At 41.1% G+C, this 17,222-nt stretch overlaps 2 protein-coding genes and 1 pseudogene across 2 annotated transcripts; all 3 read right to left on the minus strand.

Annotated features, from left to right (window-relative positions):
* LOC140952494 (uncharacterized) overlaps positions 1-2,101 on the minus strand; it is a 51,302-nt pseudogene extending 49,201 nt beyond the window's left edge.
* Positions 2,102-2,571: 470 nt separating this feature from the next.
* On the minus strand, positions 2,572-12,559 carry LOC140952495 (uncharacterized). The gene is made up of 16 exons (XM_073401919.1): positions 12,230-12,559; positions 11,900-12,041; positions 11,104-11,414; positions 10,774-10,915; positions 9,978-10,288; positions 9,648-9,789; positions 7,441-7,751; positions 7,111-7,252; positions 6,315-6,625; positions 5,985-6,126; positions 5,189-5,499; positions 4,841-5,000; positions 4,063-4,373; positions 3,733-3,874; positions 2,937-3,247; positions 2,572-2,748 (listed from the first exon to the last, which is right to left on the minus strand). The coding sequence occupies exons 1-16, from the start codon at positions 12,557-12,559 to the stop codon at positions 2,572-2,574; spliced, it is 3,696 nt and encodes a 1,231-aa protein (XP_073258020.1).
* Positions 12,560-14,116: 1,557 nt separating this feature from the next.
* LOC140952496 (discoidin-1 subunit A-like) lies at positions 14,117-14,772 on the minus strand. The gene is made up of 2 exons (XM_073401920.1): positions 14,482-14,772; positions 14,117-14,293 (listed from the first exon to the last, which is right to left on the minus strand). The coding sequence occupies exons 1-2, from the start codon at positions 14,770-14,772 to the stop codon at positions 14,117-14,119; spliced, it is 468 nt and encodes a 155-aa protein (XP_073258021.1).
* Positions 14,773-17,222: the final 2,450 nt, after the last annotated feature.

Here is a 17,222-nt window from a genome sequence, read left to right on the forward strand (position 1 = left end):
AGCACAATGTACGAAAAATTGTTGTAAAAGTTCCACATGCAACAAAGTTATTTTAAAGTCTCATTGTCGCTAAAGCGTTGTTTGTAAAATTGCATTTGTTTAAAAATAGATCCTTTTTGATTTTGGCATCCCACGTATTTTTTATGCATGATCCTTAGTTTAAAGGCACGACGCGTCATTCCATAAAATTGATTAGATAATTGTAAAAGAAATTGTTTGGGCCTGTGACTTTCTAATAATAAGAGGAGTGACGTGCAGTTGAAAGGCTATGCGAGTAAATTGTCTACCGCTGTGGTAAAAGTAAGTGGGAAGTTGTTTGTTAATTAAGAAGAAAACGAAGAAGATTGTCAGTACCTGACGGACATCCCAATAGTTCCATCCTCATAGAAATATGGCCACGCCACGTCTTAGGATGCACCCGAATGTAGCGTGCATTTATGGAAGGGTGCAAAACGTTCAAAACCACGGTGTTGCGGTCCGTGTTTCCATTAAAGACCTGGAGCAGGTAAATGATAGAGAAGTGTTAAGGTTAAACTAGTTAGGTACTTGTGGAGGGTAACAAACAGTGTTGCTAAGTTTTTAATGTGGGCCTGAGGTTTTGAGAGAATTTCATGTTGCCGAGTCGAGATTGAATTGGTTAATTGCTTGAGTTTGTTTTGCAACGATTTTGATTTTTTTCCATACCTTGCCGTTCTGATAAAATGTGTAGGTGGTTCCGTCGCTGCTGTAGGAGATAGTAAAGCTCGTAACCCATTGATCCGCGTCTTGTCGTCCCTGGATCTGTATTCCTGTCACCTCGGTTTTAGCTGCAAGATCCACTTGTAGCCACTGATTAACGTCATTGGTGCGGGCGGACCATGCGCCAGTCTTACCCCCTCCAGCCTTGAAATTGAGTCTGCCATTGGTGGCGCCGTGTATAGCGTTATATTCGGTTGAAGCTGTGATCTGGCCATCGGTTATTTTTCTGTTCTCCATCCCGAGAGGGTCGGAACATGCTATACAAAGAGAATACATTTGCTTAGACAACTATAGTGGTAGTTGATGTTCAACTGTTTTTGCACGATTATTACGTTAAGGACTTGCAATTTGGATGCCTACTTGCACTTTCCTGTGGTGTATCATTCACAGCACAATGTACGAAAAATTGTTGTAAAAGTTCCACATGCAACAAAGTTATTTTAAAGTCTCATTGTCGCTAAAGCGTTGTTTGTAAAATTGCATTTGTTTAAAAATAGATCCTTTTTGATTTTGGCATCCCACGTATTTTTTATGCATGATCCTTAGTTTAAAGGCACGACGCGTCATTCCATAAAATTGATTAGATAATTGTAAAAGAAATTGTTTGGGCCTGTGACTTTCTAATAATAAGAGGAGTGACGTGCAGTTGAAAGGCTATGCGAGTAAATTGTCTACCGCTGTGGTAAAAGTAAGTGGGAAGTTGTTTGTTCATTAAGAAGAAAACGAAGAAGATTGTCAGTACCTGACGGACATCCCAATAGTTCCATCCTCATAGAAATATGGCCACGCCACGTCTTAGGATGCACCCGAAGGTAGCGTGCTTTTATGGAAGGGTGCAAAACGTTCAAAACCACGGTGTTGCGGTCCGTGTTTCCATTAAAGACCTGGAGCAGGTAAATGATAGAGAAGTGTTAAGGTTAAACTAGTTAGGTACTTGTGGAGGGTAACAAACAGTGTTGCTGTGTTTTTAATGTGGGCCTGAGGTTTTGAGAGAATTTCATGTTGCCGAGTCGAGATTGAATTGGTTAATTGCTTGAGTTTGTTTTGCAACGATTTTGATTTTTTTCCATACCTTGCCGTTCTGATAAAATGTATAGGTGGTTCCGTCGCTGCTGTAGGAGATAGTAAAGCTCGTAACCCATTGATCCGCGTCTTGTCGTCCCTGGATCTGTATTCCTGTCACCTCGGTTTTAGCTGCAAGATCCACTTGTAGCCACTGATTAACGTCATTGGTGCGGGCGGACCATGCGCCAGTCTTACCCCCTCCAGCCTTGAAATTGAGTCTGCCATTGGTGGCGCCGTGTATAGCGTTATATTCGGTTGAAGCTGTGATCTGGCCATCGGTTATTTTTCTGTTCTCCATCCCGAGAGGGTCGGAACATGCTATACAAAGAGAATACATTTGCTTAGACAACTATAGTGGTAGTTGATGTTCAACTGTTTTTGCACGATTATTACGTTAAGGACTTGCAATTTGGATGCCTACTTGCACTTTCCTGTGGTGTATCATTCACAGCACAATGTACGAAAAATTGTTGTAAAAGTTCCACATGCAACAAAGTTATTTTAAAGTCTCATTGTCGCTAAAGCGTTGTTTGTAAAATTGCATTTGTTTAAAAATAGATCCTTTTTGATTTTGGCATCCCACGTATTTTTTATGCATGATCCTTAGTTTAAAGGCACGACGCGTCATTCCATAAAATTGATTAGATAATTGTAAAAGAAATTGTTTGGGCCTGTGACTTTCTAATAATAAGAGGAGTGACCTGCAGTTGAAAGGCTATGCGAGTAAATTGTCTACCGCTGTGGTAAAAGTAAGTGGGAAGTTGTTTGTTAATTAAGAAGAAAACGAAGAAGATTGTCAGTACCTGACGGACATCCCAATAGTTCCATCCTCATAGAAATATGGCCACGCCACGTCTTAGGATGCACCCGAAGGTAGCGTGCTTTTATGGAAGGGTGCAAAACGTTCAAAACCACGGTGTTGCGGTCCGTGTTTCCATTAAAGACCTGGAGCAGGTAAATGATAGAGAAGTGTTAAGGTTAAACTAGTTAGGTACTTGTGGAGGGTAACAAACAGTGTTGCTAAGTTTTTAATGTGGGCCTGAGGTTTTGAGAGAATTTCATGTTGCCGAGTCGAGATTGAATTGGTTAATTGCTTGAGTTTGTTTTGCAACGATTTTGATTTTTTTCCATACCTTGCCGTTCTGATAAAATGTATAGGTGGTTCCGTCGCTGCTGTAGGAGATAGTAAAGCTCGTAACCCATTGATCCGCGTCTTGTCGTCCCTGGATCTGTATTCCTGTCACCTCGGTTTTAGCTGCAAGATCCACTTGTAGCCACTGATTAACGTCATTGGTCCGGGCGGACCATGCGCCAGTCTTACCCCCTCCAGCCTTGAAATTGAGTCTGCCATTGGTGGCGCCGTGTATAGCGTTATATTCGGTTGAAGCTGTGATCTGGCCATCGGTTATTTTTCTGTTCTCCATCCCGAGAGGGTCGGAACATGCTATACAAAGAGAATACATTTGCTTAGACAACTATAGTGGTAGTTGATGTTCAACTGTTTTTGCACGATTATTACGTTAAGGACTTGCAATTTGGATGCCTACTTGCACTTTCCTGTGGTGTATCATTCACAGCACAATGTACGAAAAATTGTTGTAAAAGTTCCACATGCAACAAAGTTATTTTAAAGTCTCATTGTCGCTAAAGCCTTGTTTGTAAAAATGCATTTGTTTAAAAAAATATCCGTTTTGATTTTGGCAGCCAACGTATTTCCTATGCATGATCCTTAGTTTAAAGGCACGACGCGTCATTCCATAAAATTGATTACATAATTATAAAAGAAATTGTTTGGGCCTGTGACTTTCTAATAATAAGAGGAGTGACCTGCAGTTGAAAGACTATGCGAGTAAATTGTCTACCGCTGTGGTAAAAGTAAGTGGGAAGTTGTTCGTTTATTAAGAAGAAAACGAAGAAGATTGTCAGTACCTGACGGACATCCCAATAGTTCCATCCTCATAGAAATATGGCCACGCCACGTCTTAGGATGCACCCGAATGTAGCGTGCATTTATGGAAGGGTGCAAAACGTTCAAAACCACGGTGTTGCGGTCCGTGTTTCCATTAAAGACCTGGAGCAGGTAAATGATAGAGAAGTGTTAAGGTTAAACTAGTTAGGTACTTGTGGAGGGTAACAAACAGTGTTGCTGTGTTTTTAATGTGGGCCTGAGGTTTTGAGAGAATTTCATGTTGCCGAGTCGAGATTGAATTGGTTAATTGCTTGAGTTTGTTTTGCAACGATTTTGATTTTTTTCCATACCTTGCCGTTCTGATAAAATGTATAGGTGGTTCCGTCGCTGCTGTAGGAGATAGTAAAGCTCGTAACCCATTGATCCGCGTCTTGTCGTCCCTGGATCTGTATTCCTGTCACCTCGGTTTTAGCTGCAAGATCCACTTGTAGCCACTGATTAACGTCATTGGTGCGGGCGGACCATGCGCCAGTCTTACCCCCTCCAGCCTTGAAATTGAGTCTGCCATTGGTGGCGCCGTGTATAGCGTTATATTCGGTTGAAGCTGTGATCTGGCCATCGGTTATTTTTCTGTTCTCCATCCCGAGAGGGTCGGAACATGCTATACAAAGAGAATACATTTGCTTAGACAACTATAGTGGTAGTTGATGTTCAACTGTTTTTGCACGATTATTACGTTAAGGACTTGCAATTTGGATGCCTACTTGCACTTTCCTGTGGTGTATCATTCACAGCACAATGTACGAAAAATTGTTGTAAAAGTTCCACATGCAACAAAGTTATTTTAAAGTCTCATTGTCGCTAAAGCGTTGTTTGTAAAATTGCATTTGTTTAAAAATAGATCCTTTTTGATTTTGGCATCCCACGTATTTTTTATGCATGATCCTTAGTTTAAAGGCACGGCGCGTCATTCCATAAAATTGATTAGATAATTGTAAAAGAAATTGTTTGGGCCTGTGACTTTCTAATAATAAGAGGAGTGACCTGCAGTTGAAAGGCTATGCGAGTAAATTGTCTACCGCTGTGGTAAAAGTAAGTGGGAAGTTGTTTGTTAATTAAGAAGAAAACGAAGAAGATTGTCAGTACCTGACGGACATCCCAATAGTTCCATCCTCATAGAAATATGGCCACGCCACGTCTTAGGATGCACCCGAATGTAGCGTGCATTTATGGAAGGGTGCAAAACGTTCAAAACCACGGTGTTGCGGTCCGTGTTTCCATTAAAGACCTGGAGCAGGTAAATGATAGAGAAGTGTTAAGGTTAAACTAGTTAGGTACTTGTGGAGGGTAACAAACAGTGTTGCTGTGTTTTTAATGTGGGCCTGAGGTTTTGAGAGAATTTCATGTTGCCGAGTCGAGATTGAATTGGTTAATTGCTTGAGTTTGTTTTGCAACGATTTTGATTTTTTTCCATACCTTGCCGTTCTGATAAAATGTATAGGTGGTTCCGTCGCTGCTGTAGGAGATAGTAAAGCTCGTAACCCATTGATCCGCGTCTTGTCGTCCCTGGATCTGTATTCCTGTCACCTCGGTTTTAGCTGCAAGATCCACTTGTAACCACTGATTAACGTCATTGGTGCGGGCGGACCATGCGCCAGTCTTACCCCCTCCAGCCTTGAAATTGAGTCTGCCATTGGTGGCGCCGTGTATAGCGTTATATTCGGTTGAAGCTGTGATCTGGCCATCGGTTATTTTTCTGTTCTCCATCCCGAGAGGGTCGGAACATGCTATACAAAGAGAATACATTTGCTTAGACAACTATAGTGGTAGTTGATGTTCAACTGTTTTTGCACGATTATTGCGTTAAAGACTTGGAATTTGGATGCCTACTTGCACTTTCCTGTGGTGTATCATTCACAGCACAATGTACGAAAAATTGTTGTAAAAGTTCCACATGCAACAAAGTTATTTTAAAGTCTCATTGTCGCTAAAGCGTTGTTTGTAAAATTGCATTTGTTTAAAAATAGATCCTTTTTGATTTTGGCATCCCACGTATTTTTTATGCATGATCCTTAGTTTAAAGGCACGGCGCGTCATTCCATAAAATTGATTAGATAATTGTAAAAGAAATTGTTTGGGCCTGTGACTTTCTAATAATAAGAGGAGTGACGTGCAGTTGAAAGGCTATGCGAGTAAATTGTCTACCGCTGTGGTAAAAGTAAGTGGGAAGTTGTTTGTTAATTAAGAAGAAAACGAAGAAGATTGTCAGTACCTGACGGACATCCCAATAGTTCCATCCTCATAGAAATATGGCCACGCCACGTCTTAGGATGCACCCGAATGTAGCGTGCATTTATGGAAGGGTGCAAAACGTTCAAAACCACGGTGTTGCGGTCCGTGTTTCCATTAAAGACCTGGAGCAGGTAAATGATAGAGAAGTGTTAAGGTTAAACTAGTTAGGTACTTGTGGAGGGTAACAAACAGTGTTGCTGTGTTTTTAATGTGGGCCTGAGGTTTTGAGAGAATTTCATGTTGCCGAGTCGAGATTGAATTGGTTAATTGCTTGAGTTTGTTTTGCAACGATTTTGATTTTTTTCCATACCTTGCCGTTCTGATAAAATGTATAGGTGGTTCCGTCGCTGCTGTAGGAGATAGTAAAGCTCGTAACCCATTGATCCGCGTCTTGTCGTCCCTGGATCTGTATTCCTGTCACCTCGGTTTTAGCTGCAAGATCCACTTGTAGCCACTGATTAACGTCATTGGTGCGGGCGGACCATGCGCCAGTCTTACCCCCTCCAGCCTTGAAATTGAGTCTGCCATTGGTGGCGCCGTGTATAGCGTTATATTCGGTTGAAGCTGTGATCTGGCCATCGGTTATTTTTCTGTTCTCCATCCCGAGAGGGTCGGAACATGCTATACAAAGAGAATACATTTGCTTAGACAACGATAGTGGTAGTTGATGTTCAACTGTTTTTGCACGATTATTGCGTTAAAGACTTGGAATTTGGATGCCTACTTGCACTTTCCTGTGGTGTATCATTTACAGCACAATGTACGAAAAATTGTTGTAAAAGTTCCACATGCAACAAAGTTGTTTAAAAGTCTCATTGTCGCTAAAGCCTTGTTTGTAAAAATGCATTTGTTTAAAAAAATATCCGTTTTGATTTTGGCAGCCAACGTATTTCCTATGCATGATCCTTAGTTTAAAGGCACGACGCGTCATTCCATAAAATTGATTACATAATTATAAAAGAAATTGTTTGGGCCTGTGACTTTCTAATAATAAGAGGAGTGACCTGCAGTTGAAAGACTATGCGAGTAAATTGTCTACCGCTGTGGTAAAAGTAAGTGGGAAGTTGTTCGTTTATTAAGAAGAAAACGAAGAAGATTGTCAGTACCTGACGGACATCCCAATAGTTCCATCCTCATAGAAATATGGCCACGCCACGTCTTAGGATGCACCCGAATGTAGCGTGCATTTATGGAAGGGTGCAAAACGTTCAAAACCACGGTGTTGCGGTCCGTGTTTCCATTAAAGACCTGGAGCAGGTAAATGATAGAGAAGTGTTAAGGTTAAACTAGTTAGGTACTTGTGGAGGGTAACAAACAGTGTTGCTGTGTTTTTAATGTGGGCCTGAGGTTTTGAGAGAATTTCATGTTGCCGAGTCGAGATTGAATTGGTTAATTGCTTGAGTTTGTTTTGCAACGATTTTGATTTTTTTCCATACCTTGCCGTTCTGATAAAATGTATAGGTGGTTCCGTCGCTGCTGTAGGAGATAGTAAAGCTCGTAACCCATTGATCCGCGTCTTGTCGTCCCTGGATCTGTATTCCTGTCACCTCGGTTTTAGCTGCAAGATCCACTTGTAGCCACTGATTAACGTCATTGGTGCGGGCGGACCATGCGCCAGTCTTACCCCCTCCAGCCTTGAAATTGAGTCTGCCATTGGTGGCGCCGTGTATAGCGTTATATTCGGTTGAAGCTGTGATCTGGCCATCGGTTATTTTTCTGTTCTCCATCCCGAGAGGGTCGGAACATGCTATACAAAGAGAATACATTTGCTTAGACAACTATAGTGGTAGTTGATGTTCAACTGTTTTTGCACGATTATTACGTTAAGGACTTGCAATTTGGATGCCTACTTGCACTTTCCTGTGGTGTATCATTCACAGCACAATGTACGAAAAATTGTTGTAAAAGTTCCACATGCAACAAAGTTATTTTAAAGTCTCATTGTCGCTAAAGCGTTGTTTGTAAAATTGCATTTGTTTAAAAATAGATCCTTTTTGATTTTGGCATCCCACGTATTTTTTATGCATGATCCTTAGTTTAAAGGCACGACGCGTCATTCCATAAAATTGATTAGATAATTGTAAAAGAAATTGTTTGGGCCTGTGACTTTCTAATAATAAGAGGAGTGACCTGCAGTTGAAAGGCTATGCGAGTAAATTGTCTACCGCTGTGGTAAAAGTAAGTGGGAAGTTGTTTGTTAATTAAAGGGGCTATGTCACCCCACACGCATGCGCGAGCCAATGAAAACAAACTTGAAAAAGACGGCCCAACTTTTTCAAGTTCTGTCGGAGGTTTTGGAAGGCTGTTTTTATCTGTCTAAATCTCAGCCATCGTTCGATAGATAGCGAAGTTTTGTATTAAGAATCGTTCTATGGTGATTACAGAATAATTTTTTGGCGTTATTTTGAAATTGTTTGCCTGTGGAATGTTTTTACGTGGATTTACTGTGACCTCTTATCAGCGGCCGTTGTAATGGCAGAGTTAATGACGGCTACTCCACAATGAGCGATGGAATCTTTGATGGAATATTCCCTAAAGTTCACAGAACCTTTCTATTGAGTTATTTTAGAGGCTGCTGGCTCTTGGATTTTTCTTGTGCTCAAAGTATGTGGACGTATAATGAAGCGGCTATCGAGTTGGCGGCGGCCGTTTTTTGTAAACGATTACAAGAGCATCAGGCCATGAGTTTCGTGACGAAACTAAACTCCTGGCGAAGGAAACATTATAAAATTCGGCTAGATTCCTTCTTGTATTTATCTGGATTCACAGCAAAGATAAACACGACCGTTTGCTCGTCCAGATTGTTCTCAACGGACTTAGAGAGGCACGTTAGTACGAGTTAGATCCTGTAAATGTCATGTTTTTGAACTGTTTGTGTTCGAGCATATTTTTGGAAAATAGCAGAGTTTACTTTCCCTTTTTATCAACGGACTGCTTATAGTGGAGTAGTATACCAATGATGCTTGGTTCTGTTTTTCTCGACGTCGCAGTGATTCGGCACGATCGAACAATTTTGCGCGATAATGTATGTTTCCCTAAGATCAAAACAAAGACTTGATGTCTCTTGTTCTATCAGCATCTAAATTATAAAAGCACTAGCGACAGACAAGTCTAATTGTTAATGATTTGAAACAGTCTGGGTCTTTTTCTTTGGTCTAGCGTCTTTTGTAGTTCGTTTGTAAAATACAACTTCGATCAGCCTGTTCGATTTATTTTGTTGAATAAGACAATATGTTGTTGTTGAATTTTTGTTTGCGCTCTATTTTATGAATGGCATGCGTTTTTACTTCAAAACTACAAGTAAAATTGTCGTCACAATTTTATTCTTGATCTAGCATAACCAGAGAAAAAACGTTCCGTGAATTCTATCGAAATATCCCTTATCTAAACCCATTTCGCTTGTTAACCTCTCTAAATTCGGAGCCTTGGACGTGACAGAGAAGATGGAGAAAGTCACGCGTTAAAAACAATAGAATTTTGACAGTTGAAAGTAATTTGCATAACCTCAGAGTGCACATGGAGAAAGTCACGCGTTAAAAACAATAGAATTTTGACAGTTGAAAGTAATTTGCATAATCTCAGAGCGCATGCTCTCCAGCTGACATAGCCCCTTTAAGAAGAAAACGAAGAAGATTGTCAGTACCTGACGGACATCCCAATAGTTCCATCCTCATAGAAATATGGCCACGCCACGTCTTAGGATGCACCCGAATGTAGCGTGCATTTATGGAAGGGTGCAAAACGTTCAAAACCACGGTGTTGCGGTCCGTGTTTCCATTAAAGACCTGGAGCAGGTAAATGATAGAGAAGTGTTAAGGTTAAACTAGTTAGGTACTTGTGGAGGGTAACAAACAGTGTTGCTGTGTTTTTAATGTGGGCCTGAGGTTTTGAGAGAATTTCATGTTGCCGAGTCGAGATTGAATTGGTTAATTGCTTGAGTTTGTTTTGCAACGATTTTGATTTTTTTCCATACCTTGCCGTTCTGATAAAATGTATAGGTGGTTCCGTCGCTGCTGTAGGAGATAGTAAAGCTCGTAACCCATTGATCCGCGTCTTGTCGTCCCTGGATCTGTATTCCTGTCACCTCGGTTTTAGCTGCAAGATCCACTTGTAGCCACTGATTAACGTCATTGGTGCGGGCGGACCATGCGCCAGTCTTACCCCCTCCAGCCTTGAAATTGAGTCTGCCATTGGTGGCGCCGTGTATAGCGTTATATTCGGTTGAAGCTGTGATCTGGCCATCGGTTATTTTTCTGTTCTCCATCCCGAGAGGGTCGGAACATGCTATACAAAGAGAATACATTTGCTTAGACAACTATAGTGGTAGTTGATGTTCAACTGTTTTTGCACGATTATTGCGTTAAAGACTTGGAATTTGGACGCCTACTTGCACTTTCCTGTGGTGTATCATTTACAGCACAATGTACGAAAAATTGTTGTAAAAGTTCCTCATGCAACAAAGTTGTTTAAAAGTCTCATTGTCGCTAAAGCCTTGTTTGTAAAAATGCATTTGTTTAAAAAAATATCCGTTTTGATTTTGGCAGCCAACGTATTTCCTATGCATGATCCTTAGTTTAAAGGCACGACGCGTCATTCCATAAAATTGATTACATAATTATAAAAGAAATTGTTTGGGCCTGTGACTTTCTAATAATAAGAGGAGTGACCTGCAGTTGAAAGACTATGCGAGTAAATTGTCTACCGCTGTGGTAAAAGTAAGTGGGAAGTTGTTCGTTTATTAAGAAGAAAACGAAGAAGATTGTCAGTACCTGACGGACATCCCAATAGTTCCATCCTCATAGAAATATGGCCACGCCACGTCTTAGGATGCACCCGAATGTAGCGTGCATTTATGGAAGGGTGCAAAACGTTCAAAACCACGGTGTTGCGGTCCGTGTTTCCATTAAAGACCTGGAGCAGGTAAATGATAGAGAAGTGTTAAGGTTAAACTAGTTAGTTACTTGTGGAGGGTAACAAACAGTGTTGCTAAGTTTTTAATGTGGGCCTGAGGTTTTGAGAGAATTTCATGTTACCGAGTCGAGATTGAATTGGTTAATTGCTTGAGTTTGTTTTGCAACGATTTTGATTTTTTTCCATACCTTGCTGTTCTGATAAAATGTGTAGGTGGTTCCGTCGCTGCTGTAGGAGATAGTAAAGCTCGTAACCCATTGATCCGCGTCTTGTCGTCCCTGGATCTGTATTCCTGTCACCTCGGTTTTAGCTGCAAGATCCACTTGTAGCCACTGATTAACGTCATTGGTGCGGGCGGACCATGCGCCAGTCTTACCCCCTCCGGCCTTGAAATTGAGTCTGCCATTGGTAGCGCCGTGTATAGCGTTATATTCGGTTGAAGCTGTGATCTGGCCATCGGTTATTTTTCTGTTCTCCATCCCGAGAGGGTCGGAACATGCTATACAAAGAGAATACATTTGCTTAGACAACTATAGTGGTAGTTGATGTTCAACTGTTTTTGCACGATTAGTGCGTTAAGGACTTGGAATTTGGATGCCTACTTGCACTTTCCTGTGGTGTATCATTCACAGCACAATGTACGAAAAATTGTTGTAAAAGTTCCACATGCAACAAAGTTATTTTAAAGTCTCATTGTCGCTAAAGCGTTGTTTGTAAAATTGCATTTGTTTAAAAATAGATCCTTTTTGATTTTGGCATCCCACGTATTTTTTATGCATGATCCTTAGTTTAAAGGCACGACGCGTCTTTCCATAAAATTGATTACATAATTGTAAAAGAAATTGTTTGGGCCTGTGACTTTCTAATAATAAGAGGAGTGACGTGCAGTTGAAAGGCTATGCGAGTAAATTGTCTACCGCTGTGGTAAAAGTAAGTGGGAAGTTTTTTGTTAATTAAGAAGAAAACGAAGAAGATTGTCAGTACCTGACGGACATCCCAATAGTTCCATCCTCATAGAAATATGGCCACGCCACGTCTTAGGATGCACCCGAATGTAGCGTGCATTTATGGAAGGGTGCAAAACGTTCAAAACCACGGTGTTGCGGTCCGTGTTTCCATTAAAGACCTGGAGCAGGTAAATTATCGAGAAGTGTTAAGGTTAAACTAGTTAGTTACTTGTGGAGGGTAACAAACAGTGTTGCTAAGTTTTTAATGTGGGCCTGAGGTTTTGAGAGAATTTCATGTTGCCGAGTCGAGATTGAATTGGTTAATTGCTTGAGTTTGTTTTGCAACGATTTTGATTTTTTTCCATACCTTGCCGTTCTGATAAAATGTATAGGTGGTTCCGTCGCTGCTGTAGGAGATAGTAAAGCTCGTAACCCATTGATCCGCGTCTTGTCGTCCCTGGATCTGTATTCCTGTCACCTCGGTTTTAGCTGCAAGATCCACTTGTAGCCACTGATTAACGTCATTGGTGCGGGCGGACCATGCGCCAGTCTTACCCCCTCCAGCCTTGAAATTGAGTCTGCCATTGGTGGCGCCGTGTATAGCGTTATATTCGGTTGAAGCTGTGATCTGGCCATCGGTTATTTTTCTGTTCTCCATCCCGAGAGGGTCGGAACATGCTATACAAAGAGAATACATTTGCTTAGACAACTATAGTGGTAGTTGATGTTCAACTGTTTGTGCACGATTATTACGTTAAGGACTTGCAATTTGGATGCCTACTTGCACTTTCCTGTGGTGTATCATTCACAGCACAATGTACGAAAAATTGTTGTAAAAGTTCCACATGCAACAAAGTTATTTTAAAGTCTCATTGTCGCTAAAGCGTTGTTTGTAAAATTGCATTTGTTTAAAAATAGATCCTTTTTGATTTTGGCATCCCACGTATTTTTTATGCATGATCCTTAGTTTAAAGGCACGACGCGTCATTCCATAAAATTGATTAGATAATTGTAAAAGAAATTGTTTGGGCCTGTGACTTTCTAATAATAAGAGAAGTGACCTGCAGTTGAAAGGCTATGCGAGTAAATTGTCTACCGCTGTGGTAAAAGTAAGTGGGAAGTTGTTTGTTAATTAAGAAGAAAACGAAGAAGATTGTCAGTACCTGACGGACATCCCAATAGTTCCATCCTCATAGAAATATGGCCACGCCACGTCTTAGGATGCACCCGAATGTAGCGTGCATTTATGGAAGGGTGCAAAACGTTCAAAACCACGGTGTTGCGGTCCGTGTTTCCATTAAAGACCTGGAGCAGGTAAATGATAGAGAAGTGTTAAGGTTAAACTAGTTAGGTACTTGTGGAGGGTAACAAACAGTGTTGCTAAGTTTTTAATGTGGGCCTGAGGTTTTGAGAGAATTTCATGTTGCCGAGTCGAGATTGAATTGGTTAATTGCTTGAGTTTGTTTTGCAACGATTTTGATTTTTTTCCATACCTTGCCGTTCTGATAAAATGTATAGGTGGTTCCGTCGCTGCTGTAGGAGATAGTAAAGCTCGTAACCCATTGATCCGCGTCTTGTCGTCCCTGGATCTGTATTCCTGTCACCTCGGTTTTAGCTGCAAGATCCACTTGTAGCCACTGATTAACGTCATTGGTGCGGGCGGACCATGCGCCAGTCTTACCCCCTCCAGCCTTGAAATTGAGTCTGCCATTGGTGGCGCCGTGTATAGCGTTATATTCGGTTGAAGCTGTGATCTGGCCATCGGTTATTTTTCTGTTCTCCATCCCGAGAGGGTCGGAACATGCTATACAAAGAGAATACATTTGCTTAGACAACTATAGTGGTAGTTGATGTTCAACTGTTTTTGCACGATTATTACGTTAAGGACTTGCAATTTGGATGCCTACTTGCACTTTCCTGTGGTGTATCATTCACAGCACAATGTACGAAAAATTGTTGTAAAAGTTCCACATGCAACAAAGTTATTTTAAAGTCTCATTGTCGCTAAAGCGTTGTTTGTAAAATTGCATTTGTTTAAAAATAGATCCTTTTTGATTTTGGCATCCCACGTATTTTTTATGCATGATCCTTAGTTTAAAGGCACGACGCGTCATTCTATAAAATTGATTACATAATTGTAGAAGAAATTGTTTGGGCCTGTGACTTTCTAATAATAAGAGGAGTGACCTGCAGTTGAAAGGCTATGCGAGTAAATTGTCTACCGCTGTGGTAAAAGTAAGTGGGAAGTTGTTTGTTAATTAAGAAGAAAACGAAGAAGATTGTCAGTACCTGACGGACATCCCAATAGTTCCATCCTCATAGAAATATGGCCACGCCACGTCTTAGGATGTACCCGAATGTAGCGTGCATTTATGGAAGGGTGCAAAACGTTCAAAACCACGGTGTTGCGGTCCGTGTTTCCATTAAAGACCTGGAGCAGGTAAATGATAGAGAAGTGTTAAGGTTAAACTAGTTAGGTACTTGTGGAGGGTAACAAACAGTGTTGCTAAGTTTTTAATGTGGGCCTGAGGTTTTGAGAGAATTTCATGTTGCCGAGTCAAGATTGAATTGGTTAATTGCTTGAGTTTGTTTTGCAACGATTTTGATATTTTTCCATACCTTGCCGTTCTGATAAAATGTGTAGGTGGTTCCGTCGCTGCTGTAGGAGATAGTAAAGCTCGTAACCCATTGATCCGCGTCTTGTCGTCCCTGGATCTGTATTCCTGTCACCTCGGTTTTAGCTGCAAGATCCACTTGTAGCCACTGATTAACGTCATTGGTGCGGGCGGACCATGCGCCAGTCTTACCCCCTCCAGCCTTGAAATTGAGTCTGCCATTGGTGGCGCCGTGTATAGCGTTATATTCGGTTGAAGCTGTGATCTGGCCATCGGTTATTTTTCTGTTCTCCATCCCGAGAGGGTCGGAACATGCTATACAAAGAGAATACATTTGCTTAGACAATTATAGTGGTAGTTGATGTTCAACTGTTTTTGCACGATTATTGCGTTAAAGACTTGCAATTTGGATGCCTACTTGCATGTTCCTGTGGTGTATCATTTACAGCACAATGTACGAAAAATTGTTGTAAAAGTTCCTCATGCAACAAAGTTGTTTAAAAGTCTCATTGTCGCTAAAGCCTTGTTTGTAAAAATGCATTTGTTTAAAAAAATATCCGTTTTGATTTTGGCAGCCAACGTATTTCCTATGCATGATCCTTAGTTTAAAGGCACGACGCGTCATTCCATAAAATTGATTACATAATTATAAAAGAAATTGTTTGGGCCTGTGACTTTCTAATAATAAGAGGAGTGACCTGCAGTTGAAAGACTATGCGAGTAAATTGTCTACCGCCGTGGTAAAAGTAAGTGGGAAGTTGTTCGTTTATTAAGAAGAAAACGAAGAAGATTGTCAGTACCTGACGGACATCCCAATAGTTCCATCCTCATAGAAATATGGCCACGCCACGTCTTAGGATGCACCCGAATGTAGCGTGCATTTATGGAAGGGTGCAAAACGTTCAAAACCACGGTGTTGCGGTCCGTGTTTCCATTAAAGACCTGGAGCAGGTAAATGATAGAGAAGTGTTAAGGTTAAACTAGTTAGTTACTTGTGGAGGGTAACAAACAGTGTTGCTAAGTTTTTAATGTGGGCCTGAGGTTTTGAGAGAATTTCATGTTACCGAGTCGAGATTGAATTAGTTAATTGCTTGAGTTTGTTTTGCAACGATTTTGATTTTTTTCCATACCTTGCCGTTCTGATAAAATGTATAGGTGGTTCCGTCGCTGCTGTAGGAGATAGTAAAGCTCGTAACCCATTGATCCGCGTCTTGTCGTCCCTGGATCTGTATTCCTGTCACCTCGGTTTTAGCTGCAAGATCCACTTGTAGCCACTGATTAACGTCATTGGTGCGGGCGGACCATGCGCCAGTCTTACCCCCTCCAGCCTTGAAATTGAGTCTGCCATTGGTGGCGCCGTGTATAGCGTTATATTCGGTTGAAGCTGTGATCTGGCCATCGGTTATTTTTCTGTTCTCCATCCCGAGAGGGTCGGAACATGCTATACAAAGAGAATACATTTGCTTAGACAACTATAGTGGTAGTTGATGTTCAACTGTTTTTGCACGATTATTGCGTTAAGGACTTGGAATTTGGATGCCTACTTGCACTTTCCTGTGGTGTATCATTCACAGCACAATGTACGAAAAATTGTTGTAAAAGTTCCACATGCAACAAAGTTATTTTAAAGTCTCATTGTTGCTAAAGCGTTGTTTGTAAAATTGCATTTGTTTAAAAATAGATCCTTTTTGATTTTGGCAGCCCACGTTTTTCCTATGCATGATCCTTAGTTTAAAGGCACGATGCGTCATTCCATAAAATTGATTAGATAATTGTAAAAGAAATTGTTTGGGCCTGTGACTTTCTAATAATAAGAGGAGTGACGTGCAGTTGAAAGGCTATGCGAGTAAATTGTCTACCGCTGTGGTAAAAGTAAGTGGGAAGTTTTTTGTTAATTAAGAAGAAAACGAAGAAGATTGTCAGTACCTGACGGACATCCCAATAGTTCCATCCTCATAGAAATATGGCCACGCCACGTCTTAGGATGCACCCGAATGTAGCGTGCATTTATGGAAGGGTGCAAAACGTTCAAAACCACGGTGTTGCGGTCCGTGTTTCCATTAAAGACCTGGAGCAGGCAAATGATCGAGAAGTGTTAAGGTTAAACTAGTTAGTTACTTGTGGAGGGTAACAAACAGTGTTGCTAAGTTTTTAATGTGGGCCTGAGGTTTTGAGAGAATTTCATGTTACCGAGTCGAGATTGAATTGGTTAATTGCTTGAGTTTGTTTTGCAACGATTTTGATTTTTTTCCATACCTTGCCGTTCTGATAAAATGTATAGGTGGTTCCGTCGCTGCTGTAGGAGATAGTAAAGCTCGTAACCCATTGATCCGCGTCTTGTCGTCCCTGGATCTGTATTCCTGTCACCTCGGTTTTAGCTGCAAGATCCACTTGTAGCCACTGATTAACGTCATTGGTGCGGGCGGACCATGCGCCAGTCTTACCCCCTCCAGCCTTGAAATTGAGTCTGCCATTGGTGGCGCCGTGTATAGCGTTATATTCGGTTGAAGCTGTGATCTGGCCATCGGTTATTTTTCTGTTCTCCATCCCGAGAGGGTCGGAACATGCTATACAAAGAGAATACATTTGCTTAGACAACTATAGTGGTAGTTGATGTTCAACTGTTTTTGCACGATTATTACGTTAAGGACTTGGAATTTGGATGCCTACTTGCACTTTCCTGTGGTGTATCATTCACAGCACAATGTACGAAAAATTGTTGTAAAAGTTCCACATGCAACAAAG

This window comes from Porites lutea, chromosome 11 (assembly GCF_958299795.1).
Source record: "Porites lutea chromosome 11, jaPorLute2.1, whole genome shotgun sequence".
Taxonomy (NCBI): Eukaryota; Metazoa; Cnidaria; class Anthozoa; order Scleractinia; family Poritidae; genus Porites; species Porites lutea.

Bases quoted from the DNA above. Each gene is read 5' to 3' on its own strand.
- LOC140952495 (XM_073401919.1), bottom strand. From the start codon at position 12,559: ATGTATTCTCTTTGTATAGCATGTTCCGACCCTCTCGGGATGGAGAAC. The intron at 12,042-12,229 runs GTATGGAAAAAA...TACCTGCTCCAG, and splicing joins CATTTTATCAGAACGGCAAG to GTCTTTAATGGAAACACGGA. The intron at 7,752-9,647 runs GTACTGACAATC...CTCTTTGTATAG, and splicing joins ACTATTGGGATGTCCGTCAG to CATGTTCCGACCCTCTCGGG.
- LOC140952496 (XM_073401920.1), bottom strand. From the start codon at position 14,772: ATGGAGAACAGAAAAATAACCGATGGCCAGATCACAGCTTCAACCGAA. The intron at 14,294-14,481 runs GTATGGAAAAAT...TACCTGCTCCAG, and splicing joins CATTTTATCAGAACGGCAAG to GTCTTTAATGGAAACACGGA.